The 27,555-nt window shown below is 32.0% G+C and overlaps 4 protein-coding genes across 4 annotated transcripts; 2 read left to right on the forward strand and 2 right to left on the reverse strand.

Annotated features, from left to right (window-relative positions):
* The first annotated feature begins 7,008 nt into the window (after positions 1-7,008).
* Positions 7,009-10,267, forward strand: LOC108808046 (uncharacterized). The gene is made up of 7 exons (XM_018580249.2): positions 7,009-8,119; positions 8,351-8,457; positions 8,554-9,258; positions 9,347-9,641; positions 9,730-9,838; positions 9,939-10,005; positions 10,099-10,267. Exons 1-7 carry the CDS (start codon positions 7,499-7,501, stop codon positions 10,214-10,216), a joined length of 2,022 nt encoding a protein of 673 aa, XP_018435751.1. The 5' UTR covers positions 7,009-7,498; the 3' UTR covers positions 10,217-10,267.
* A 4,499-nt stretch (positions 10,268-14,766) lies between these two features.
* On the forward strand, positions 14,767-16,684 carry LOC108806689 (uncharacterized). The gene is made up of 5 exons (XM_018578862.2): positions 14,767-15,337; positions 15,430-15,487; positions 15,575-15,658; positions 15,932-16,067; positions 16,203-16,684. Exons 1-5 carry the CDS (start codon positions 14,830-14,832, stop codon positions 16,464-16,466), a joined length of 1,050 nt encoding a protein of 349 aa, XP_018434364.1. The 5' UTR covers positions 14,767-14,829; the 3' UTR covers positions 16,467-16,684.
* Positions 16,685-19,548: 2,864 nt separating this feature from the next.
* On the reverse strand, positions 19,549-21,849 carry LOC108808047 (uncharacterized). Its single transcript, XM_056989919.1, is given in 2 exon segments — positions 19,549-21,493; positions 21,627-21,849. A coding segment is annotated over 1 exon segment (1,017 nt). The 5' UTR covers positions 20,718-21,493; positions 21,627-21,849; the 3' UTR covers positions 19,549-19,700.
* Positions 21,473-26,532, reverse strand: LOC130494673 (retrovirus-related Pol polyprotein from transposon RE1). Its single transcript, XM_056987069.1, has 11 exons — positions 26,527-26,532; positions 25,755-26,216; positions 25,333-25,451; positions 25,169-25,289; positions 24,491-25,028; positions 24,078-24,325; positions 23,820-23,864; positions 22,784-22,865; positions 21,890-21,905; positions 21,627-21,798; positions 21,473-21,493 (listed from the first exon to the last, which is right to left on the reverse strand). The coding sequence occupies exons 1-11, from the start codon at positions 26,530-26,532 to the stop codon at positions 21,473-21,475; spliced, it is 1,830 nt and encodes a 609-aa protein (XP_056843049.1).
* Between the last annotated feature and the right edge of the window lie 1,023 nt (positions 26,533-27,555).

Genomic DNA, 27,555 nt, shown 5'->3' on the forward strand with positions numbered 1-27,555 from the left:
CTATCCTTTTTTTTACTTTACTATTGAAAATAATTTGTAAATGTTTTCATTTAATAATTATAATAATTTAAAAAAAATTGTAAACCGTAATATTATAAATAACTAAATATTAGCACACATATTTGTTAAAAAAAGGTAAAAGTTATGTTTTATTTAATTTGATAAAAATGAAAAGATAACATTTAACTTAAAAAAATATTAAACTACTAAAATCAACATTTTAAATATGAAGATCATATCAATAAAATAAATTATGTATATATTCTTAATTACCTTATATAATTTACATATAATTATAATACTATATTAATTAATCAGTTTATTCGGTTTGATCGGTTTATATACCGAATCATATCCATATACCGCAGTTTTTTTAAAATTACATCCATTTAATGTATTTGATATCACCAAATCCAAACCACTTTCTCTATTTTTATTCTGTTCAGGTTTAATTGGTTCGGTTTTACCAGAATTAACACCCCTAATTACAATATAAAACAAGTTCTTATTGACTAGTGTGTTTCTGACTTATGTTTTTTTTTTTAAAACTGAAAAATGTATTTAGCATTTATTTAGTGTAGTTCTAGCTTATGTTGACTTAAAAATCATTTTTTAGAACTACTTCCTGTTTTTTTTCTTTCACTTCTTTTTCTTAAATTCATGGTTCGATCAAGTTATCAACTATTAAAAAACCAAACAATTATATAATCATCCTTGTTCCAAAAAAGAAGAAGTTGACCATCTTTCTGTTCCAATTTACCAGAATCCCCTGATCCTTATGTTTCTCATTGGATAGAAATTCCATCAATAGAATTGAATCAGTACTCGCATACACATAATTAAGACTAATCTAACTAAAATTTTTAACCAAATTGAATATCTTAATTGGAAACATGTCTTCAAATGTTTGAAAATTTCAAATCATATAGTCAGCCACATATAGAAATGAATCGAGGCTGATTCATTTGTTTGAGGCAGCGCATTAACAAATTAACAATTAGCCATTTCCCTGTAATTCCTAGTTTGAACAAGACAAAACTAGTCTCACTTCATTTAGAGAAAAATAAAGTTCTTACATAATGACTAATATATTTCGATCCGCGCGTATATTTGTTTTCATTTATTTTTATATACATATTTTATATTCAATTCGAAATTGGTATATAAAATAATACTAGTTGGCCGGTCCGTACCCTGTGCGGACATTGTACAGATTCAAATTATACGGGTAGAGCTGGGTCTCCGGATCGACCCACCCTGTCCGTCCCGCCAACCCGCGGGTCACCTAGTTTTTTTACTCATAATTTCGATCTGCATGACCCGCAATGAAAGATTCAAAATACCTGCACCCGTCCCGCCCAAATTTGCAGGTAATTCGCAGGATCCGCGGGTTAAATATTACGGAATATTTTGTATATATTTAAGAGAGAGAGAGAGATAGAGAGATTTAGTGTTTAACCCGCGATTCTTTTAAAAATATAAAAATATTTTTATAAAAATATAAAAATATAAACATTCTTTTAATTCACCGATTATTTTTTTAACTACCACAATTTTGATTTATATAAGAATGTTTCCTAGTTTAATATTTTATCATGAATTTTTCTTGGGTGAATTACCAACTAATCATAGTTTGCCAAATAATATACAACATTTTTTAAAGATAATAAATAAAATAATAATAATTTGTGTTAAGTTTTTAAAATAAATGAAAATATTATTAGCTGTCATTATACCCTAAACCCTTGGACAAATCTTAAACCCTTGGGTAAAAATTCAAACACTAAACTCTAAAATCTTGGATATACCCTAAACCCTTGGATAAATCCTAAACACTAAACTGTAAACCCTTGGGTATACCCAAAACACTAAATATCTCTCTCTCTCTCTCTCTCTCTCTCTCTCTCTCTCTCTCTCTCTCTCTCTCTCTCTCTCTCTCTCTCTCTCTCTCTCTCTCTCTCTCTCAAATTTGTGTTACTTTCCTATTTGTAATTTGTTAATTTTTTTATTAATAACTTACCTTATTTTCATTGTGTATTATTTACGCAACTTGGTATCATATTTATTACTTTGTTTAAATAATTTACCTTTAGTTAATTTGGTTTTAAATTTTTAATAACTTACCTTATATTAAATACGGATTGCTTTGGCAAGTTGATATCATATTTACTGCAGATCAATTTATGATAATATAATAGGTATCTTAATGTTCTAAGATCACCTTTCCTAGAAATCAAACAGATAAATGTTGTAATAACATGTCAAATAGATGAATGTTGTAATTCTTGGGTGAATTACCAACTAATCATAGTTTGCCAATTAATGTACATCTTCTTTTAAAGATAATAAATAAAATAATAACAAATTGTGTTAAGTTTTTAAAATAAATGAAAAATATTAGTAGATGCGAAAAGAAGATTTTTTTTTAACAATTTTAAAATCGTCACAAAAAAGTAAATCATAAACAATAAACACTATACCCTAAACCCTTGGACAAAGCTTAAACCCTTGGGTAAAAAACCAAAAACACTAAACCCTAAATTCTTGGATATACCCTAAACCCTTGGATAAATCCTAAACACTAAACTGTAAATCATTGGGTATACCCAAAACACTAAATCTCCCTCTCTCTCTCTCCCCCTCATCGTAAACCTTTTTTTTTTGAAAAATACAAAAATGTAAACATTCTTTTAACAGTAATTTGAATCCCAAGAGTATTTACTTCACGATTTTAAATGTAATTTACCATGTTTATAAATTGTTAATTTTTTATTAATAACTTACCTTATTTTCAATGTGGATTACTTGCGCAACTTGGTATCATATTTATTACTGTGTTTAAATATGATTGCACGACAAGTTAGTATCAAATAATATATTCATACAATTTATTAATGGAATTGTGTTGAATGATATATTTCGTTGGGAACTCCGTTGGGAACTCCACCAACGAAATATTAGTCAAAGGGTCTCTATCTTGTTCAGGAGACCGAAATTTCCAAGATAGATATCATGCAAAGCATCTACACGAATATTAGTCTTCTTGTGCAAGTTGGATTTATTCAAAATAAGACAACAAGATTAAAAACGACTTTGAAAATTTAGAAAGATTTAAAAGTCGAATTAATGTGATACCCCATTGTGCAAGAATAACAGATTCTCAATAAATATAAATAAATGTGATTAAAACTTTCGCAAGAATTATTCAAATAAATAAGGTAACTTACATTTATAATAGATTCATAAGAGATCATATTAATTGCGCAAGAAAAAATAATAATAATCGATGCATGATCTATCAAAAATGTGCAGATATGTGTTCCCAACTTTCCCTTACTCCGTTTAGTTTTGTTTTAGTATAAAGTGAAATCGAGAAGAAGAAAGAGAAGGAGATGAGAGAAATAGATGGCGTAGGATAGGTTTTTAGAAAAATAAAAAAATAAAAAAATAAATCAGCCAATCAAATTATAAGGCAACAAGATTAAAAATGACTTTGAAAATTTATAAAGATTTAAAAGTCCAATTAATGTGATATCACATTGCGCAAGAATAAATAAAGTTATTAAATATACAATATCATAAACTGATTTGAATTAAATATTAGTATTCTTGCGCAAGTTAGATTTATTTAAAATAAAGCAACAAGATTAAAAACGACTTTGAAAATTTAGAAAGATTTTAAAGTCGAATTAATGTGATACCCCATTGTACAAGAATAACAGATTCTCAATAAATATCAATAAATGTGATTAAAACTTTCGCAAGAATTATAAAAATATAAATCAGCCAATCAAATTATAATATAGTTGACATATAACTATATAGTTTATGATGATAAAAAATGACAAAAAGAACTATATAGTTTATATATATGAATTTATAAGATATACATTTTATAATATGATAAATTGTATAAAATCATATTTGAGTACAAAGTTGATAATATGTATAAAAAGTTATACTAACTTTTATAATAAAATATCGATTAAAGATTTTGTTCTTTGATGTATAAGCAAATAATTATCTGAAAACATAGAGAAAGTAACAAACCATGAAACTTACATTGTAGTTTACGTGTTTTGGATGATATGATCATTTAAGTACATATGGATCCACATGAGGAAACATCATAATCGTTGGTCTGCGCATATATAAACTAAAATTGTAAATTAAAAAACCAATAGAAAAATACATATAAAAATATTTTAATTCTGAATTTGTAAAAAGGAAACTTATTAAAACAAGTATTTATTGTAATTCTTGTGCAAGTTATGATTAATGAGAGCAATTAATGTAATATTCCGATTAGCAAATTATGATTAATGAGAGCAATTGGTTAAAGGAAATATATTAAATTTGTAAGGTATAAGTAAGGTATGTTCATAATAATAAGTTTCCTAATTAGATATAAATCGTATTATGCCATTAAGACATTAATAAATGGTCGACATTTAATAATATTTTTGCGCAAGTTTTGATTTATGAGATTAGAAATTAATATAAATGGTCGACATTTATTAAAATTCTTGCGCAAGTTATGATTAATGAGATTAGCAATTAATGTAAATGATCGACATTTATTAATATTCTTGCGCAAGTTATGATTAATGAAATTAGCAATTCCTAGTTCATACAGTCCAAGCTTCTCAGGCTTTCACTTTCCGAGAGACCACCAAGTTAACGTTTCTACTCGTTTTTAAAATTCGATCATAAGTATGAAAGCACAACAGCAACCATTGAAAAGCCAAATAAAACAAGGCTATAAAATCCCTCGCCACAAAAAGAAAATTTAAAAGGGAAAAAGAAAAAAGAACAGACTTGTTGCTGATTTTAAAATTGAAAAAAACAAGGCTATAACATTATCGATAGCTTTTATGGTTCATCATGTAAATAACAGAACATACACTCTTTTTACTCATTGCGGATTGTCTGATACTTCCCCCACAATGATTCAGACCTCTTCATCTCAGCCATTAAGCTCTTGAACTTGTGGCTGTAATCCACTCTACTGTTTATTTAATTAAATGAGAAAAAAGAACAGATTAGTTTGAATGTTAACGCAAAAGAGAGGAAAAATTATAAAATGGAAAGAGAACATGATTCGATCCAACGATGAGATAGCACGAAGAGCACTTCTGATCATGTCTTCATTACGGTCATGATCTTGCTTCAAATAAATCTACGATTAATCAAATCATATAGAGAGATAAAAAAATTAACCTGCATCGTGGTGAAATCGTTATAATAGGACATCTGCATATAAACCAAAAGAAAAGTCAGCTATGATGAAATATGTATATATAAAAATTTAATGATGTAAAATAACAAAAACAATATCAACATAAAAAAGTTCAGAATAAAAAGTCAGTTGCTTCGTTTCTTCTACTGTGAATGTCTTATATATAGTAAATTGGTGGACGTTTCTCAATGATTTAGCTTGCATGATAAGCTAAAATATCATAATATTTTAACAGATAAACATAATAAATTTGTAAAATTAATCACGAATATGCATTTTATACGATGCGAAACTTGCGCAAGTAGTAAATATAAATAAGGTATGTTGATAATAATTAGTTTCCTAATAAAAATATAAATAATGTATGTTGATAATAATTAGTTTCCTAATAAAATATAAAACGTATTTCCCATTAATACATTTAATGATTAGTCGACATTTATTAAAATTCTTCTGCAAGTTATGATTAATGGTCGACATTGATTACGATTCTTGCACAAGAAATAATTAGTGCGTTTGACAATTAATGTCACTTTCCAATTAAAAGGTCGATGAAAAAAATAAATCAAAAAGAATAATTAGAAAAATTTGACCAATAGAAACGCGAGAATTTTCGTGAGAAGAACTGTGTGAGCGCCACGTGGCGTTTGTACTTCTCTTTTAATATATAGGAGGATATATGAGGTATGTTTATCACTTTTTAAAACATAATAATTTTACCGTACATCTTTTTTATTGAATTAGTTGTTTCAGACTTTCATATATATATTTGTATCTTCTTCTGTATATATATTTTTGGATTATTATTTCATTATTTAACTCGTAAATATATAAAGATTGGTAAAATATTGTTTTATTGTCACCTCTAAAAATATTGTAATAGTCCACAAATTTAGAAAAGTTTTTTAAAATTAAAATTATATTATCGAGTATATTTAATATTAGATAATAATATTAGAGTATACTTGTTCTCCATCAAATATAGTGTTTCAAACTTTCATATGTATTTGTTTCTTCTTATATATTTTTTGTTTGTTGGATTAGTATTTCATTATTGAATGAATAAATAAAAATAGAATTTGGAAAATATTAAAATATTATCATCTCCAAAAATAATCAAACATTCCACAAAATGAGAAAGTTAACAAAAACTAAACTTAAAGCTTCATATATAAATTTTATAAAGAATTTAATTAAACATATAATTTATTTTTTAAATGAACTATATAATTTTAAAAGTTAAGATTGAAAAGATTTAAATAGTAAGTATTCTTTAAAATATAAATCCAATGGGTCAAGTATTCTCTAAATTTTAATTAAATGAATAAAAAATTATGTTAGTTATCCAAACCATTTTAGGCTTATTGTTGTCATATAGTCTCGATTAGTTAGGTATAATAACGATAAGATTAGAGATTAAATGAAACATGACTTTCTAGGAATATGTCTATTTTTTTAAAAAATCACACAACATGAATCAAGGTTGAGAATTTTATTTTAATATATAAGATGTTCTCAGTTTTTAAGTACTTAAATATATTTTAAAATTTGTTTACAAATACACTAACTTGGTATAAAATCCAATTGGAATACATAAATCTGGTTGTCTTCAATTCAGTTTAGTTATCCTTATTGGAAAGAAAAAAGACTTCATGTCAAAAAGATATAACTACACAGCATCTAATCAGTAGTGGAAGATGAAATAACCATTTCAACTCACAGCTAAAACCTTATATCGCATTACAACTAGTAATAGAATCTGAAATATATTATCTATATAAACAGATCAAATGTAGAGAGAAAGTCGTATTACACAACTTCTCCTCTAGATGTTATCCTTTTGATTCTCTCCCTGCCTAATTAAAAATCCTCTGTTTTCATTTTTTTGCTGTTAACATAACAGTTTTCGGAAAGTCAATCTCTAATTCTCTAAAGACTTCTATAATATCTCGAGAAACAGAGGAATTTAAGAAAATCAAAGAAAATATTTCTCTTAAATCATTATTGTTCATAATTGTAGTTTTCAATTTGTTCGTGGAACACACTGATTCATTTTCTCCAAAACAAAATTCTTTTGAATGTAAAACTGTATTCATCAAAAAGCCATTTTTAGATCAAGTGCATCTAGTTTTAAATTTCTTTTGAAACTTACAACTTATTTCAGTTATAGTTTGCGTCTTTCGTTGTAGTAGTTGAGTGTAACAAAACAGAGCAATTGTAGAAAATTAACAGATGATTTTCTTATGTAACGTTTGAACAATGGCGTCTTTAGAAATGGTTTCGACAAAGATGTTCGAATGTGTCCCGAGTGATCGCAGCAAGAAAGAAAAGGATCTCAAAGTTTTAGTCAGAGATCAATCCGATATTTTTCATGTCTTTCCTGTGGATGATTCCGGAAGTAAACAAGATGGGAAAGAGGTTCTTGAATGTTCTTCAAGAACCTCTGTTTCTGAAACAGAGGAATCTCCGCAGACTCTTTCTTATCCAGAGACCAATTCAAATCCGTTTTATAATCTAGTTGAAACAGAGAACTCGTCAAGAAATGAGATCATTATGGGAGCTTCTTCTCTGGTCCAGATTTGGGAAGCTAGGTCGCGACCGTCTAGCCCGACTCGAAATCATTTCCTTATTGATAGTTTATTTTTTGAGTCTATCAGTGACGAGGCAAGAAACAACGGTGAAGAAGTAGATAACATTTCAGATTCTTGTGAGAAGGAGAGGGACTCAAGATGTTTACCTCCGTTGGTAAGGATAAGAGGACGGCAAGCATTTGAAGATTTCTTGATGATGATTTTGCGTGAAAGGAAAACGTATCTCAAATGGATCACTGGTCTCACCTTGGTTTCGAAGTTCTCACCTCGTGGATGCGAGCGTCTTCAGGTACTTTTATTTCAGCTGTAATTAACTGGTAATAGAATAGTGTTGAGAAACTCTGCGAATTACACTTCAAGAATGCTAAAAAACTTTAGAAAAACATAATTGAGATAAATACCCGTTTTAATGTTTTTTTTTCTATTAATTATGTGAATGAATAATTTACAGTTATTAATGACATTTTATTGGTGCAGTGCAATTTAAGTAACTGTAGACATTCTTTTTGTTGTTGTTTAGTACATGCTTAGGATCAGATCTTTTGAAAGGTGCACCGCGATCCGAGAAAGACATCTGTTTAAATCAGCAAAACGGTCTTCGAGAGGGTCTGGTTTGATGAATCTCAGGTGCTAATAAGCTTATAGTTAATGTTCTTCAGCTTGTTTTTTCGCAATTCTTGGAGAGCTTTAAGACAATCTATATCAATCACAATGCACTGATAGGTACAATACAAATATCGCTAGTGAAGCTACAACGAGTGAAGATACAAGCAATAAGAATGGTTTAAAGAAACATGAATCTGAGAGCAAAGCTACAGAAGAAGGAGAAGGGTCAGGAGAAACTTCAGAGGAAGGCATTGTAATGGGAAGTGTAGAAACAAATAATACATTGAGTACCGCAGAGAAAGTGAATCTGTGGGACTCTGAGGAGAGAAGCAATATGAGAATAACTATGGGAAAAGCTAAAAGCGAGGGAGAAGCTGCAAGAAGCGGTATTGATGTGGAGGTCACAGAGGTAATCAATATAGACACTAATGGATATAGAGTCAATCCTCAAGACGTTACATCAATGATTAGTTTGGAGAAAAGGAAGGAAGAAGAAAATGCGAGTGGCGTATCTAGTGAGAGCCATACTGATGAAATGTTTTCAAAAGACGATGAAGAAACGTCGAAAGACAAGAAGCAAGAAGCATCAGAAACATTGTGTCTAATCCTTGAATCACCAAGATTTCTAAATGGTTGGGTTGAAAATGACATGGTAGGTGAAAATGAATATGAAGATTATAGTGGAGAGAGTGTGAACTATGATTGGGTTAGCCATATATCACGACCACGGAGTTATTGGGACGATCTAAGGAAGGAACGGGAGCTGGAGATCATCAAGAAGCTTTCAAAGAAAGATGATATTTTTCAGAAATTAATCAATGAGTATGTTCAGTGATTTATTCTTTTCTTTTTTTTTTCCTTTAACTTGTTTAAATTTTTGGTGTTTTTGAGCTTGTGGTTGATTGTGCAGAAGGACGGTATTTAGCTTCCTGACAAGCGATTTTCGGAAAGAGATTGAAAAAATTCTGATCTCACGGCCACAAAAAGGGTTAGAAGTAAAAGGCAATCATGTGGATGGAGAAGCTAGCGAGGAGTGCTCAGCAGAACACCTAGAGAAACTAAAAGAAAGTGAAACAGAGAATGTTGATCTTGAAAGTGTAGTTGTCTATGATGGTTTCAGCCAAGACTCAGCGAAAAGTACGATGAAAACGTGGAGCTTCGAAGATCATAAACCCTACCCTAATGATCATGAAAATACTTCCTCTGTGAGTTTTGCTCTGTTTCTTTTTTTCTTAGCTCAGTATGGTTACGTGTTGGTGAAGTAACAAATTTTGTTTCACATGGGATACACAGATGATATATGATCTCAGGGAAGAAATTAAAAAGATGCAAAGAGAAATGCTCGAACTAAAAGGCTATGTCAAATCTTGCTTCGATTTCCAGAAATTCAGATCAGCTTCAGGTAAGTAAGCTTTTTAAAAGTATTCTTAGTTCAATTAAAAACCCATCAAGATTCCACGACTGAATGATGTAACTGTAACTGTGAACTATGTCGATTTCAGCTTCAGATTCTTTGCAAGGAAACTGCTCTGTCTGCTTCGAGAAGCCTATAGACTCGCTTCTCTATAGGTACGTTTTGTGTATGCTTGCAGAACCTGATAGTGGTTCGGTCCAATCGTAAAAGTTGTAATAGAATCGCGGTTTCGTTTTGCACTTTCGCAGGTGTGGACATATGTGCACGTGTCTGAAATGTGGCCATGAGCTTCTATGGAGTACTAAAAAATGTCCGATATGTATGGCTCCAATTATAGATGTTGTCAGAGCATTTCTTGATTCTTAGGGATCAATAAACAAATGATATAGAAAATAAAACTAAAACTTTACTTGTAAATTATTAATAAGGTGAAACACTCGGATTATATATACTAACCAAAGTTGTTTTTGTTGGTCAAACTAATGATCAATATACCTATACAAAGTATGTTATATTCACTGATTAAAAAGTAAAACAATAATAAATCACAATATAAGATTAAATATGCAATGTTTCTGAAAAGAAGCTACATGTATGGGATCACTACATGAACAACAATTAATCTTAGAGGTACGGAAAATATGCCTAATAGTTGGCCTTTCTTTTTTGCTAAAATAATAGTTATCATTTTTAAAAAGCGACTCTTAGCTTTATTCATAAACCAGACCATCCACATGAGTGAAAAGTGTTCTTTACATCTTTCTACAATATGTATTACAATCTTGCAAGACCACATGTATCATTAATAATGATACATGTATACGGGCAACAAGAAATTGTTTGGCTAAAGAAATGAATTAAGGAAATAAAAAACATTTTAAGCTCATCCTCATATATTTTTTTTTGTCAGAAATAAAACAGACTCATATAAACTCAACAAACCAAGTCGGTAACTAACCATCTATATAGACACCAAACGACAATTATTTTCTTGCACTTCGTGCGAGACTATCCGCCATTTTATTCAGCGTCAGTGGTATATGAATGTGTTTTAAGTGATTAAAACTCCTTTTCAAGGTTGTTATGTCTTTCAAATAACTTGCAAATTCTAATCATTCTTCTGGTTCCGAAACTATCTTCACCAATTGAGAACATTCCGTCGCCAAAGTTACAGAAAACTATAATAAATTCCTCATGCATTCCATTACCCAAATAAGAAATTCAATTTCTGAATGAAGTGGCGACTGAGTCGCTCATGTATTCTTATCCCTCATTAGGCCATCAAAGTCTGCCAATGTGCTATACCATCCTTGTTCCGAGTAGTTATTCTTATCTTTTCATGAACCATATGTAAAGCACCATCTACTTGGGATAGCCGGAAATATCCCTGCAGCCAATGGGCGTCCGCAGCTGGTTCTTGTCAAAGAGAGTTTTGTACCTCGGCCCAAAGTAACGACTCCAGCTCATCCTGATATATTAAAAGAGAATATATTAAAAGAGAAATATTATCGTATTTTTGTTATGACATGTGCCATCATTAAAATACTACTCAAAATCTTTAGAGAAATATGTTGGCCCATTGAATATATATATTATAGTTCTCATTAAACTAATCATCAAATTAAATAATAATGTGCAAATTAATATATATTTTTAAAAAATAAAAGTTACGAGATTACCTAATATGATTAAAGTATATATATGACAATAAGTGATTTTAATAATAAAATTTGATAACAATTTGTGTATCCTCCATAAATTATGTTTAATTTTAAACTATTAACAGAAAATAAACAGTCATATTAACCATACAATAAATATACATTTTCTTATATGTTATATTTTGAAATTTTACAATGGTTATAAATTATTGAAATCGTTAAAAGTCTCAAATTAGAAACTTGTGATCAATGGTTTAAAATTTTCATTATAAAAGTATAAATGATCGTAAAATCATATAACTAAAAAATATGATTTAATAGATATTCAATATATATATACATAAGTATATACCATATAAAAATACACAAACACTTTAATTCAAAATTTGCATTGAACAAGAATTGAGAATTATAAATTTGACTTTTGATTTGCAGTAAATTTTTAAACGATTATAAATTATTTAAACTATTAAAAGCTCCACATTTTAAAAAAAGATACGAATTATTTAAACTATTAAAAGATACAAATTATCATAAAACCATATGATTAAGAAGTCTCATTTAATAGATATGCTTATTAAAATATATTACATATCTATATTAATATCATTTAAATTTAATTAATCCATACAAAATTTACAAAAGTGATTGTTTAAATTAGTTACCATATATACAATAGTTATAAATAAACATAAATGATTACTTTGATGTGTTTATGAATTTGATTATATATGTAATAGTTAATTATCTTTCAATTATTTAATATATATAATGTAAAAAACGTAAAATAATTAATAATATGTAAAAATAGTTTATGTATTTTTTTTAGCAACAAAATAGTTTATGTATAAAATACTCAAAGCACGGGTTTTAAACTAGTTATAGTAAAGAAAGAAACACTTCAAATATTTAATTTTTTGTTTTGCAAACGGAAATATTTAATATTTCGTTTAAATGTTAAATCAAGTCACAAAACTTTATTTTATATGGTTTGTTCACTAACACATGGTATGTCTCCTCCCGTGATTCCATTTAAAGAAGAATCACATCCCATATTTTCATCTTCTTTTTCTTTTTGTCAACCTTTTTGTGATGTTATCTTCTAATAAGACATCAAGCAATATTAATAATTAAAGGAGACTACAGTCTATTAAGAAGAACAAGAAGAGTTGACATTTGAAGAGACTTTGGTTGTTCAGTTGTCATCCAACAAGCTCCAGCTTGACTTAAAATGATTTAACTTTTTCTAGACCACTTAAATTCGTGATTATTCTTTTTATTAAACGTAGTTATTTAATTATCTAGTCTATGATGTGTCTCGCTAATTCGTTCTAATTATAGACGATCTAATCTTCTAAATTTGTGATAACCGTATAGTTATTGTACATTTGCGTACATATAATTATTGTATCAGATCCATACAAAAATAATCAGTGTATTTCATAATCATATGAATCGAATATAATTGTTTTAACTTTTTGGATATTTGTTTTGTGTTTATCCTTAAAAGCTTTTATTGTGTAATTCTGAAGGACCATTTACGTAGATAAAGGCTAAATGTTAGCTTTAGCTAGCTAAAAGATGAGATTCCTTTAAAAGCTGGTCCATTGGTACACAGCTTGAACTTGGGACCAATTTCATATTTATATTCTTATAGATACCATATTTGTGTTCCTCTCCTCATCTATATGTATTTAATAATACCATCTTAATATCATACTAGTCTTTCATATTCAAGAGCGCAAGGGCTTTGCTGCCAAATGCAAAAATGTTAGTTTTTTTGACAAAAGCAATAGTTGAGATATATAAATGGTTAACGAGAATAATTATATCGAGATCATCCACCTACTTTGGGTCTTAACTTTATAAATCTGTAAATGTATATTTAGTGTTTTAACAAGTTCAAATTTATTGGTAGAGAATAATAATCTGTACATGGGTTGAGGTTTGATAGGAATTAGAGTTGGAGGTGTAATAAATAGAAAAATGAAAAAAAATTGATTGTGAAGCAAAATTGTCAAGCTGGATCTTTAATGAAAGGTCTCTCTCAAAATTAAAATAACTAAGACACTTGCAATATTAATAGTAAAGGCAAAAGTGAGAGAATGACATTTCTTCTTCTCGCTGAGAAATTGCTAATTGCCAATATAGTTCATATAAAGTTTATCAAACCCGAAATGATAACGAATCATAATAACATATGCTTAATCATTTCTCTTCATAAGCATTAGTACATATTACACTAATACTATACTTGGAAATCTATACGTATGCGGTGAATGGTGAGGTGATCTAATAGCTCTTGAGAGTACTATATAAGGATCACTAGTTCTTTTTTTTTTTGATCAATCACTAGTTCAGTTTTACCTACGAGAAATGAACTGTATATTTTAAAGGCGATATTATCAATAATTAACCGTGAGAGAATTATGAGTGAACTTTTATATATATTTTTTTAAAAAACTATATGGGAAACTATAAAACAAAAATGTATACGTAAATCTCAGATAATTAGTGAGAACATAACACCATAAGTTGTTTAATAATACATAAAATAACAAAAAACATAAAAGTTGTTTTATAAACATGAAATTTGTTTATGTTAAGTTTAATAAACTTTTCTAAGTAAAGAAGTCTTCCTATTTTTTTTTCTTTTAGCTGATTATGTATTGAGTATAGAAAGTTTAAAGGTTTCTTAACTTTTAAAAGACTCTTTTTAAAACATTTCTAAACACCATACAATAATTTGTCAAATTAAAATTGTTGAAATATTTGAGAACGTCTTCACAAAGATAAGCTAATATCAAACAATTAGATACAAGTACATGAAAATACATATTGTTTTTTTTCTATCAAAGTACATGAAAATATATAATATGAGAAAAGAGTAACCAAAAAAAGGAATGTATAGTTTCAAAAAAAAAAAAAAAAAGGAATGTACTGTCCTTATCCTACAGTGGTGACCCAAGAGTAACTCTTCCCTAAGCCATAGGCTATTCTGGATTTGCATTACATATCTCACCCCACCATGTTCCTAAAGAAGCCCACTTCTCTTTCACTCCAAACCCTAATTAATTAAAACCCTAATTAACACCAGCAGACCTTATTAAACAAAATAGAAGACTCTTGTCTCAAAAAACCTTAATTAGTGTGGATATAATAAATAAGAGTAAATCCCACTAGCAATTATTAAATTTGATACCTACCCCACATTTTATCATCGTTTTGCCCATTTATAAAAACCCTTTTAGCGATCTCACATTTGTTTCATCCCATTATCATATCATCCTTCAAAACACAAAGCTAGAGAGAAAGAAAATGTGTTCCTCAAAATCAAAGAACATGAACCAAGAAGCCATTTCCCAAATCAATGGTCGTCCGGTTCTTCAGCCAAAATCGAACCAAGTTCCCACTTTAGACCGACGCAATTCACTCAAGAAATCCCCTCCTAAACCTTTGATACATCCCATTGCATCAAAGTTAGCGTCACCAAGACAAATATCCCTAAACTCTCCACCTTTGTCTCCCAACTTAAAACCCATAAGAAAACTGGCCGGTCATGAGAAACCTAAACAGGCTGCTAAACCGGTGAAATTATCAGAGAGCACTGATGGTGGCTGCAGAGAGGTTAAGTCCTTGATGACTGTTCAGAAGCAACCTGGAAGTATAGCTGCTGCACGAAGACAAGAGGTTGCTATGAAACAAGAAGAAAGAAAGAAGAAAACCTCTCATTATGGTAGAGTAAAATCTGTAAAATCAAACGAAAGTAACTTAAATGTTGAACATGAAAAGAAGAAGAGATGCAGTTTCATCACTACAAGTTCAGGTTTGTAAAATTTACTTGTTCTGCAAGAAAAATCAAAATTTTCCATGCCAGTATTTAATAATTGGATCTAAGATCTTAGTTTGCTTTTATAGATCCAATCTATGTGGCTTACCATGACGAAGAATGGGGAGTTCCTGTTCATGATGACAAGTAAATAAAATTTTCCTTTTTATAAACAGAACAAAAGTTTCTTATTAACTGAGACTAATTAAGATTACTGTTAAATGTTTTACTCAGCCTACTGTTTGAGCTTCTGGTGTTAACCGGAGCTCAAGTAGGATCCGACTGGACTTCGGTTTTGAAGAGAAGAAACACTTTTAGGTAAGAAATTAATTTAAGATACCCACAAAATGAAAATGATGTTTTTGGTTATAAATTCTGTTTTTTTTAAATGAATACAAAATTATATTCAAATCAGACTTGTTTACAATAATGCATCTTGTTTTTGACGTCTTGATTACGAGAAGCAGATATTGTAAAATACAGTGGTGTCGTTGCCGCGAACCATAGTTGAAGAGTGTCGTTGTGCTTCCTCCTATCATCTTGTTCCTCTCTGAAACTTTTGGTCTAGATTTGTAACCTTTGGTTTTGCAGAGAGGCTTTCTCTGGTTTCGAAGCAGAGCTTGTCGCAGAGTTTAACGAGAAGAAGATACAGTCGATAGTCAACGACTATGGAATTGGCCTTAGCCAAGTCCTTGCAATTGTTGACAACTCTAAACAAATTCTCAAGGTATATATTGACATTGATAGTTTTTTTTTTTTTGTTGCAGTCTTATTTGCATAAACATATAATTCGACTTGATCTTACCAAAAAAAATATAACGGGACTTGAAAAATTCATCGGATAATTGATTAAAAATTGCAGGTTAAAAGAGATTTTGGATCATTCAACAAATACATTTGGGAATTCATGAAGCACAAACCGTTTACCACAGAATACACATCTTGCCAAAAGATTCCGGTGAAGACATCAAAATCAGAAACCATAAGCAAAGACATGGTTCGTCGTGGGTTTAGATTCGTTGGCCCGACAGTTATACATTCGTTAATGCAAGCCGCCGGTTTGACCAACGACCATTTGATCACTTGCCCCAGACATCTCGAGTGTAAGGCCAAAGCTGGTCTATAGGCAAAAAAGATCATTGTTTTGGTCACATTGGCTTTATTTATTAGTTTTACGTAATCATAATAATATTGATGTGTTATTATTGTAGCACTATATATACCATGTGATATATAGATTTGAGGTCCTAACTTTAGGTGTTGTTTCTTGTACAAAAGTAGTATTTGTTTGTGTGTGTGATTGTGCCTTATCTTTAATATATATATATGTGTGTATTTGGTTTATTTTGTTTAATCTGGTTTTTGAGGATAATAGTTTGTGGGATATGGGGAATATTGTAAAGAAGAGAGACAGAGCATGTGCATTAGTTGGGAGGCAGTGTCATCTGTTAGATTATCAATGGACTTTTTATACTTTATTCTCTTTTTATGAAAATTTCTCTTTAGCGTTCGAGTTGGAAGATAATATGAAAAGAAGCTTTGTTAGACCCCATCTAGTACAAAAATTGATGCATTCTTCTCGCGAAAGCCTTATCATCTTGAAATTCGATGAAGGAGCTCTCACACCATTCATAAATCACAGATTTCTTACCATTTGTTACAACCTTATTTTTGGTTATGAAAACAATGTAATATAATTATTTGATATAGTAGAATTGTTGAGTTAAAAGAAAAAAAAAAGAAAAAAAAGATCTAGTAGAATTGTTTGTACATAAAAGGTTTGAATGATAGTTATAAGTGAGATATAAGATATAACAAATTGGGTAAATAAGTGAAACAAGTAAAAGCAGTACTACTTGATATAAAATATATTGCGAATGGTTTATTCACAAAAAACAATGCATTTACAATCAAATTTGATATGCTTTTTTTTAATATATGTGAGAAGTCTAGGATATACATTTTTTTGAAACAGAGGAAATAGTAAAATAAATTTTGAAAAGAACAATTTTAGCCAATATTGTTAAATTTATTGCGCTTTATATGTTTATCGAATTAAAAAAATTCACAATATAAAGCAAGCTAATAATATCACTGTAGTCAGATAAATGTTGATTTAGTGAGACATGCTAGTTATTTATCAAGCTATTAATGTTTTAAGTACTCAAGTGCTTATTTCACTAAAACAAAATTTAGGCATTGTGATGTAGCGAGCATATCGACTGCTATGATACTTGGTTTTTATAAAAAAAAAAATGTTTTAAGTTATCTTTAGGGTTATATAAAGAGATTGTATGTGCTCTCTTGATACTTGGTCTTTATAATATAAGTTTGAGACTTACTTCTCCGCAAATCGCCTTTTGATTACAATTTTTGCGAAGCTTGAGATCTTAAGACGTCAAAGAAACAATCTCGTGTTGATTGAATCTTTGCCTTGTCTCTTACGCTAGCTGCAACAGTTGGTATCAGAGACAAAGAATCCTAACCATGCCGCATAAGAAAGATGTTCAACAGCAACTTGATGCTCAAACAGAGGCCATTCAGGGAACACTCGCTACCTTCCAGCTTGAATTACGTGAGTCGTTACAGGCTTTCTTCGAGGCAGCTCTACGAACAGTAATGGAAGATCAACCCAGGGCACCTAGAGATCGACGCTGTGCTGAACAAATTCATGAGGAGGATGAGGATGATGAGGAGTTTTACCAATAAAAATCTGTTTTATTTTTAATAAATTCAAAATTTAATAAAATTATCTAAAAAAATAACTTAAATTTTCAAAATTAGCATTTTTTTGTAAATATATGAGTCTGATTTTTTTAATCAACAGTATATATGTACAATCTAAAAATGTTAAAAACCAGAAAATATAATAGAAAATATCAAAACAGAAGATGAAAGCCAAAACACTTTAACCCCCCTGGAAAACTCAAATGAAAATTTCAGGGGACCTCTTTTTGCTTGAAAGTCGTTTGCTTCACATTAAAATTATAATTGTAGGTAATGAGTTTAAAATGAATTTTATTTGAAGTGCTAATTTTCAAAATGTTAGTTGCTAATTTTTTAGATAATTATTTTATCGCCAGTGTCAGTCAAAAGAACCACTATTACTGATAAATATTTAGATAATTTTAATTTGATTTTCTGGTTTTTACCATTTTCAGTTTATACATATATGATGTTCATTTTAAAACAAATTAAACTCATTTTGTTGTCGTTGATGAACTCGTCTATTTGCATAAATTTTCAAAATGCTTATTTTGAAAATTTGAGTTACTACTTTTAGATAATTTATTATATTTTTATATTTTCATTTTTTTTTAATTTTTAATGGTAAAACCCCACAACTATGCTTTATTAATGGAAAGACCCCTAAACTAATGAATTACCGGTAGCAGTGGTAATTTTTACCGGTATTATAGACAGAGAGTTTAATTCTTTAAGTAAAGTTAGTATAGGGATTTTTCCAGTAAATACTTAGTTTAAGAGTTTTTATCGGCAACAAACTTAACTGAATGGTTTTCACATTAAAAATCCATAAAATTTTCTTGAAGTTTACAGTTTTTCATTATTATTTGACTAGATATTTGGCCATGCAGACTTAAATACTTTATAACAAAGGAGTAGTCCATTCATTACTAAATAAAAACTGTAATATAAATTATTATTTATGTTTTCATCTAAAATTTTGTATGTCTTATAATTGTTTGTAAATTTATTTGTAATTATAATATATTTAGGAATTATCTTTTTCATTTTAAATATATTATTTTCAATTATATAAAATTAAGAATTTTACTTGATGAATATTTAATTATGTTTTTCCTGTATTTTTAATTGTGACCTTTTTAAATATTTTTTGGATAACAACACAATATATATAAGAATAATTATCTTTTTATCTTACAATATAGTGTTGGATTTTAGATAATTCTTATCATTATTAATTTTAATCACTTATCTAATCAATTAAAAATTAAAATTCATTTTTGTTTTATGATTAAATTTTATATAAAAATTCACTAAGGGCAATATTAATATTAAACATTCTAACATTTAATGCGAGAGAAACGTTGCAAAAAATCGCTTTGGAAATAATAGTATAGATAGATAGAAAGTGTATTAGCACAAAAACATGTGATCATATAAAACATTTTTAGTTTTTATTTAAACACTTTTTGAAGTGTAAACTAAAATAAACGCCAAACACAAACGGTAGATTCATTTCCTTTCATTCCAGATAACAAAGAAATTTTACCAACATTAACGCTTATAATCTTTTTTCTTCTAAATATATACACTAAAAATAAACTCAAAACACAAACAATGGAGAACTTGATCACACTCACACCATCATCATCACTCAAACGGCCTGAGCTTCCAAGAAAGCATTGAAATTCTTGGTGGCTTCTAGAAACCGTGGTGAGATCGCCGGTGACGTGGAGAACCGAACCTGACGAACCGAAGAATCCATCGATCTACTGTTTTTTGAACAAGACATCTTTAAAACTCCTTTGATCTCTTTCTCAATAGGTTCCTTGTCAAACACGAAAGCTGCTGAAACTGGATCGTCGTGGTCGTTTTCACCGGATCAGCTCTTGCTTAGCTCGGATGGCAAGTTAAAGGAGTGACCTCGACCTTCTTCTCCTCCGGATTCAGAAGCGTAGGAGCTACAGCCGAACTTTTCCATTGAAGCTCGAACAGAGATAGTGGTTGTGGTGGATTCTCTGACGGATACCGTTCTTGAAATGGTAACGGACGATGATGATGACGTGGTGGTGGTAGTAGTGGTTCGTGTGAAGGAAGAAGAAGAACCGTCTTTCCTTGATGATCTAACCGGTTTTGCTTTACCAAAACCGGGGAGGTATAAACACAGAGCGTTGCATTTGAGTCCGTCTTCAAATGTGTTGTTGTTGATGCTCTTGTTCGATTCGGTTTTGATGAAGAAAGAGTTTTTAAGAGATAGTCTCTTGCTCGTCGATCCATAAGATTTGCTTCCCCTGAATGAAGCCGACCAAGACGAGTCTTGTTCCTTACCTTTTAGCGAACGCATCAGACCTGAACGTTGTTTAGGAGAATTAGTGGTTGAGTTTGAGAGGTTACGGTTCACAAAGTTAGTCTGTACTGGCTGCAGCGGAAGGGGCATAGGTGCATCTATGTCTCTAGGAGGTGACATGGCCGGTAAGAGAACCATATTGAAGCTATCGTTCCTTTTCAGCGAACCCGAGAAAGACATGGATGTGATTGATTTCGGGTCCATCGATATCTCTCTCTCAGATTGCATCATACTCGCTTGCTTGACAAGAATCTTCTTCTTTATTTCCTCATGAGTGCTCTCGTCTCTGAAGCTAAAGATTGGCATGAGAACCGCAGCAGCCATTCTCTTTACTTTCTTGAAAATGTCGACTAGTATGAAGAGAAATGACAAATGGTTAAGTCTTGAGGCTAGCGAGATCGGCGCTACTTATACAAAGAGTAAGCATGGACTGCACGTTTGGTGGCTAATGGTGGCTAAGTCATGATTAGCACGTCCAGCTTTTCTTTTCACCTGCTTATTATTCTCAGCCAAAATGTTATTGACTTTTTTTTTAACAATAAACATAAAAAGATACCACAAGTTTAAGTTTTATAACAACGTTATTTACATGGGACCCATGCCCAAGATTGAGACAAGATAAGATATGTTCGCACGAACAACACTTAATTATAATAGTATACCAAAAGATTTGGAATATTTACCCGAGTTTGTGCATACCACACAAGGTGTTGATTAAATGTGATTAAATAATTGAAATTCATTTCACAATCTTAAACATGGATAATGGTCTACTGGTGGTGGTCTAAGCAAAAAACTAAATAATTTCGACTTCTACTGAAGGGAGTTGTAAAACAAGATTAACACAACCGAGATACCGATGATAACTGGAAATAACCAGACTAAGTAGTAACCGTTGATAGAGGAAGAAGGTGATTAAATAATTGAAATTCATTTCATAATCTTTAAGTCACCAACCATTGATGATGGAGCACTGGTGGGGGTTCCCGCACTGGTGGTGTATGTAAAAAGCTAAACGGTTTCGACTTCTACTGAAGACGAATTGTAAAACATACCGATGATACCTGGAAAAGACAAGACTAAGTACAAGCTCCATAACCCTGCAACAGATAAAGATCAGAGGCAAGAGAAAACTGATGAGATCCAAAGGTTTTTGAATAAAGAACGGCTGCAAATGTGGGAATAAAGCCATGGCTTTGTGAAAAGTGTTGACAGAGAGGTTCGGGAACAAACCATTGCTTTGCTGGCTACTCCAGTGTCATCATTATCGACGGCAGCTTCTTCAATTGCAGCAGCTGAATCCCACTCTAGGTTGAGTCTCTTGGCTGCTTCTTTTGGATCTATTCCGGTGTCTGTGGATTTCGCTGTACAATGATTTTCGTCGCTGCTTCTTTGAGACCTCGACCTTATCAGACAAATGAGGTAAGGGTTAAGATAAAAGCTTTTGAAAGAGAGTTCTGCTCAGCTAATAAATGTAGAACAAAACTTAGCTTCACCTCCTAAGCTGAATCTCTACATTCACCCACTAATAGGAATTAGTTAATTGAGATTTGATATCTTTTAGAAAAGGAAACCAAATAATAAGAATTTAATGAAATAAAATTATATTTTTAGATAAATAAAAAATAGTAGCAATTGTAAAAAAAAATATTTTTTTAATATTGATAAATCCGTCAGAAAATACTAAACTCTAAACCCTAAATTCTAAACCCTAAATCTTAAATTCTAAATACTAAACCTTAAACTTTTGAGAAAAATATGAACTCTTGGGCAAATCTTATACCCTAAATCATAACCCCTAATACTAAACCCTAAATCCTAAATTCCAAAATGGTTTATGGTTTAGGATTAAGGGTTTATGATTTAATATTTGTCAAAGAGTTTAGGGTTTAGGGTTTTGTGTTTAGAATTTAGGATTTAATATTATGGTTTATGATTAAGGGTTTAGGGTTTAAGATTAACGATTTAGAATATAGGATTTGTCCAAGGGTTTAGGCTTTCCCCAAGGATTTAAGGTTTAGTATTTAGAATTTAGGGTTTATGGTTTAAGATTCTGACGGATTTATCAATATTAAAAAAAATATTTTTTTTTATAATTGCTACTATTTTTAATTTATCTAAAAACATAATTTTATTTCATTAAATTCTTATTATTTGGTTTCCTTTTTTAATAGATATCAAATCTCAGTTAACTAATTCTTATTGGTGGGTGAATGTAGAGGTTCATCTTAGGGGGTGAAGCTAAGTTTTGTTCATAAATGTATATAAACAACTGTTTCATGAAACTTAGTCTATTTGATTTGTGACAGCTTTATAAACTTATGGCAGGTGTTTCATCATGGATTTGAATTACCTCAGGCGCAATTCTAGGATTTAAAAAGAAAAAGTACCTCTAAATTTGGCCAACGGATCATTCTCCTCATAGAGCATGTGGAGAGTGAGACGATCTTTAGGGATTTTCCCTTCCTTTACCTGTGAGAAGACACATCAATACATTTTTTTATACTTTCCAACAGTAAATTATTTACTCCACCAAGTTTTCACTTGATTACCCCTAGCTTAGCAAAAGCAAACTGCTTTTTTTTTTTTAATTATACAGAGGTATCCTGATCCCATAAGAGTGGTCCAGACTAATCACGTGTTGCCATGTGTCGGTCTTCTGTCTCTGATGATGCCGAAATGTTAATTCTCCAGTAGCCGGGATTCAAACCCAGATGACGGAACTCACAGCTGTGAGCCCTTAAAACAAACTGCTTTAACTTGGTTTTGTGAAGTGAAACCTTGATATCACGATGTGAAATAAGGTTACTATTACACGCACATACATATACCTCAAAACAGTTGCAAAGCCTAGATGTTACATTTAAACAAATCAGTCAGACTGGTTGTCTCACAAATGCAACTCAAGAAAGGTTGGTTAACCAAGACTTCCAACTAACTGCTGAAATTAGCTATAATTAAAGAATCATACTCCATATGATCACTGAGCAAACCCACACACTCATTCACAGGAGCAGTCTATATAGACTCCTAAAACTGAACCATATTTGAGTTACACGTTCGCTCTTCAAGACGGATTACATTTCACTAAAGGCAAGGTAGGCTCAAGTTTAAAAAGACAAAAATACTAATAAAGATAGAGCAAAGTTCACCTGCTCCAAAGCTTTAGCTAAATCTTCTCTACTTGGGGTATCTGCATCTTCTATTTTTTTTCCACTTCCCTTGGGTCATCAATCATGATATGATCAACCTAACCATGATTTGAAAACTCAGACTTATTAACATCCCATCCTAAGCATTGGCCTCACCATTGGTACTAAAAACCCAATAGAGAAGCAGGACTTACAGCTTTTTAATGATTTTTTAATAAATATTCTTCTAATACAGTAGGAGACATAAAATAGTGAATGAGAGATGAGATTTGACCTCATTGAACACCATATCTCTGTTCCTTATGAGTAGCTCCAATACCTAAGAAAAATTGAGCATGTAAGCATAATTGAGAGACAAACCAAGTTTCCAGTATAAGAATTATGGAAAGTGTTGTACTATTAGAATGATGAGCAGAGTATATTTACGTACAAGGGAGAGTAACTAGGTTAAGTAATTACAAAGAGGGACCTATAGTTAGCATTATTTATATCTTGTCTATCCACCCCCTCAAGATGGAGGGGCTGGAGTCACTCCAATCTTGCTACAAGCAGTGTTGAATAGGCTCTGCGGTAATGGCTTCCTAAGTGTATCAACGAGTTGATCCCTTGTAGAGACATGTGTTACACGTAGTTTTCCAGCTTGAATCATCTTCCTCTTGAAGTGATAGTCCAACGCTATATGCTTCATGCGAGAGTAGAATTCCGGATTAGCACAAAGATATGTTGCTATAATATTGTCGCAGTAGATCACATGAGCTTGAGGAATGTCAATCCGTAATTCTGAAAGTAAGGAGCACAACCACGTGACTTCAGCAGCAGTGTTCGCAACTGCTCGATACTCGGCTTATGTCGATGATCTTGCTATTCCGTTATGTTTCTTTGAAGACCAAGAGACTGGGTTCTGGCCCAAGTAGATAATGTAGCCGTTGGTGGAGACATAGTCACCTATATCGCCGGCCCAGTCCGCATCTGAAAAAGCATGTAGAGTAATAGGTGTATTATTGTGAAGAAAGATACCATGTGTTGTTGTTCCTGCAAGATAGCATAGTACACGTTTCACAGCTTGCCAGTGCTCAATTGTTGGTTGATGCATAAACTGTGATAGGAGAGTTACAGCATAGGAGATGTCAGGTCTTGTGAATGCAAGATACTGCAGGCTTCCTACTACTGAACGGTACTGTAATCCATCCGTTAGTGGAGTCCCTCCTAGAAGTGTAAGTTTGGGTTGAGCAGGCAGCGGTGTTGACACTGGTTTGGCATCTGTCAAGTTGGGTTTCTGCAGGAGGTCTCTTATGTACTTATGTTGCATCAAATGAACTCCCTTTGTAGTTCGAGTGGCCTCTATTCCAAGAAAGTAATGAAGATCCACCGGGTCTTTGATGGAGAATCTCTCAGCAAATGATGTGAGAACTTGTTGGACGAACCCATTATTATTTCCAGTGACGAGAATATCGTCGATGTAGACGAGCACATACGTCAGTGTCTGAGCAGTGCAGTGAACAAACAAAGACGCATCAGCATGGGAGTTTATGAAGCCGTTTCAGAGAAGATGTTGTTTAGGGACATGTACCAAGAGCGCGGTGCTTGTTTCAGACCATAGATAGGCTTGCGCAGGCGACATACATGGTGAAGTTTGTCCTTATCCACAAATCTAGGAGGCTGCATCATGTAAACAACTTCCGTAAGATCACCCTGAAGGAATGCATTATAGTATCCAGTTGCTTTACAATCCAAGACTTTGTGACTGCAATTTCCAACATGAGACAAATTGTAGTCAATTTTATGACCGGACTGAAAGTCTCTGAATAATCCACACCATATTGTTGTGTATAGCCTTTCGCAACAAGATGTCCTTTGGGACGTTCTTAACGGCCACACCAGAAGATACTTCGTTGTGAACAGCGATCTACAGCCAATAACATTTTGTCCTTGATGTGGAGGTTCAAGATCCCATGAGTGATTGACAATGTGAGCATAAAATTCAGACATAGCAGCAGCTCTCCATTTAGCATCTTTCAACGCTTGTATGATTGTAGTTGGCTTTATGTTCTTCTTTTGTTTTCCTGCAACAGTAAGACTTAATTTTTTTATTGGTTTGGCTATTTTATTTTTGGCTCGAGTTTTCATTTTGTGGTGATTGATTGTTTGGATTTTGTGCTTCAGTAGGTTGCACAGACACAGTTGGTTGGGTATTGGTTTGATTTTGTACGAGTTGCGTCTGAGCCTGGGGTTGAGACTCATTTTTATGTTGAGCAGTAGGCTCAGTGGACATTTGGTTTGGCTGAGCCATGGGGTTTAACTCATTTTGAGAATGAGCCGTGGGCTCGGAGGTTGAAGAAGAGAGAGAGTTAAGAGATTGGGATGGTGATACCTGAGGTGTTGGCGCTTGGTGAAGGACATTGCTCGGGGATCCCATTCTTGAAACCGGTATGACTGAGATAGGTGTATTCATAGAAGGCACATCCACTAACGATTTCTCAACACTACACTTGGCATTAGTAGCCTCTGTTTTGAAAGGGAACTCTGTCTCAACAAACTGAACATGTCTCGATGTATATATCCCAATGGTGGCAGTATCCAGACAGTAGTATGCGCTTTGTGTTGGGGAGTAACAAAGGAAAGCACATCGCTTTGATCTGTCTTGAAGCTTATTGGTGTTGTATGGTCTTAACTAAGGGAAACACAAGAACCAAATACTCTCAGCTTCTCATAATTAGGTTGCTCTCCAAATAGCTTAAAGAATGGGGACTGCATGTCGACAGTTGGTGAGGGTAATCGGTTTATTAAATAAACCGCACATGAGAAGGCATAAGTCCAGTAGCTCTTTGGCATAGATGATGTCGATAACAAGGTGAGACCAGTCTCAACTATATGTCGATGCTTTCATTCAGAGAGACCATTATGTTGAGGCGTATGAGGAGGTGACGTCAAGTGTGTGATGCCATGTTGTGTGAGGAAACTTCCGAGAGCAATATACTCACCTCCATTATCAGAAATGAGTGTCCCAATAGGCATGTTGAACTTCTTCTTAACCAGTGACTTGTAGGCGATAATTTTTTTTTAAGTTGGGATTTTTGACGCAGAGGATACAGCCAAGTCTAGCGTGTATAGTGATAAATGAGAACAAGGTAATATTTGAAATTATCAAATGAGGTTATGGGCGAGGACCACACATCAGTGAAGACGTATTCTAGTGGTCGATGAGAAATGATAGAGGTTTTTGTAAATGGTAAACGATGGCTCTTATTAATCATGCATTCAGTACAAGAAAACTGTTTTTGAGAAGAAGAAATAGGAAAAGAAAACCGAGAAACAATAGTGTTTAAAATAGCAAAAGAAGGATGGTCGAGCCGAGAATGCCACAAAAGGAGAGTTGTTTTTGGATTTGATGAAGTCAGCATGGCCATTGCTTGCTGAAGAGAAACTGGCCATTCATAAAGCTCATTCCTAGTCTTGCCTTGAAGTAATGGGACCTCTGTGCTGAGATCCTTCACCTGAAAGGATGCAGGAAATAATTCAACCGAAACTCCTTTAGTATTGCATAACCGATATACAGAGATCAAATTTTTATCAATATTCGGCACACATAATATATTTTGTAAAGCAAGGTTACGAGTTAGAGTTGAGAGAGCTGAAAGACCAGTATGTGTGATCGGAAAGATTGTACCATCAGCTATGTGAACATTATCTCCTCATTGATAGGGCTGGTGCAGCGACATGTTGTTGAGATCTGATATGATATGATGTGTGGCTCCAGAATCAAGTAACCAGTTATCAGCAGTGTATGGCGAGTTCATCACCATATTAGAATGTGGTTGCCATGGCCTAAAAGGACTGGCATTGTTGGGGTTCACGGTTTGTTGCTGGAGACTCTGGAACTGTGGGCATCTCCTCGCACTATGACCCTGAGTTTGACAGATTTGGCATTTTCCCGAGTATGGCTTGAAGGGTGAGCCTTGCGTGTACTAGTTAATGCCAACATTGTTGTAAGAGGTATTGTTGTACCTCTT

This window comes from Raphanus sativus, chromosome 6, assembly GCF_000801105.2.
Source record: "Raphanus sativus cultivar WK10039 chromosome 6, ASM80110v3, whole genome shotgun sequence".
NCBI lineage: Eukaryota > Viridiplantae > Streptophyta > Magnoliopsida > Brassicales > Brassicaceae > Raphanus > Raphanus sativus.

Bases quoted from the DNA above. Each gene is read 5' to 3' on its own strand.
- LOC108808046 (XM_018580249.2), top strand. From the start codon at position 7,499: ATGGCGTCTTTAGAAATGGTTTCGACAAAGATGTTCGAATGTGTCCCG. The intron at 8,458-8,553 runs GTGCTAATAAGC...ATGCACTGATAG, and splicing joins TCTGGTTTGATGAATCTCAG to GTACAATACAAATATCGCTA. The intron at 9,259-9,346 runs GTATGTTCAGTG...TTGATTGTGCAG, and splicing joins TTTCAGAAATTAATCAATGA to AAGGACGGTATTTAGCTTCC.
- LOC130494673 (XM_056987069.1), bottom strand. The intron at 25,452-25,754 runs GTACAAAATCAA...TATTGGCTGTAG, and splicing joins CCCAGGCTCAGACGCAACTC to ATCGCTGTTCACAACGAAGT. The intron at 23,865-24,077 runs GTGACTCCAGCC...AATTTTTCTTAG, and splicing joins CTGCTTGTAGCAAGATTGGA to GTATTGGAGCTACTCATAAG.
- LOC108806689 (XM_018578862.2), top strand. From the start codon at position 14,830: ATGTGTTCCTCAAAATCAAAGAACATGAACCAAGAAGCCATTTCCCAA. The intron at 15,659-15,931 runs GTAAGAAATTAA...TTGGTTTTGCAG, and splicing joins AAGAGAAGAAACACTTTTAG to AGAGGCTTTCTCTGGTTTCG. The intron at 16,068-16,202 runs GTATATATTGAC...TAAAAATTGCAG, and splicing joins ACTCTAAACAAATTCTCAAG to GTTAAAAGAGATTTTGGATC.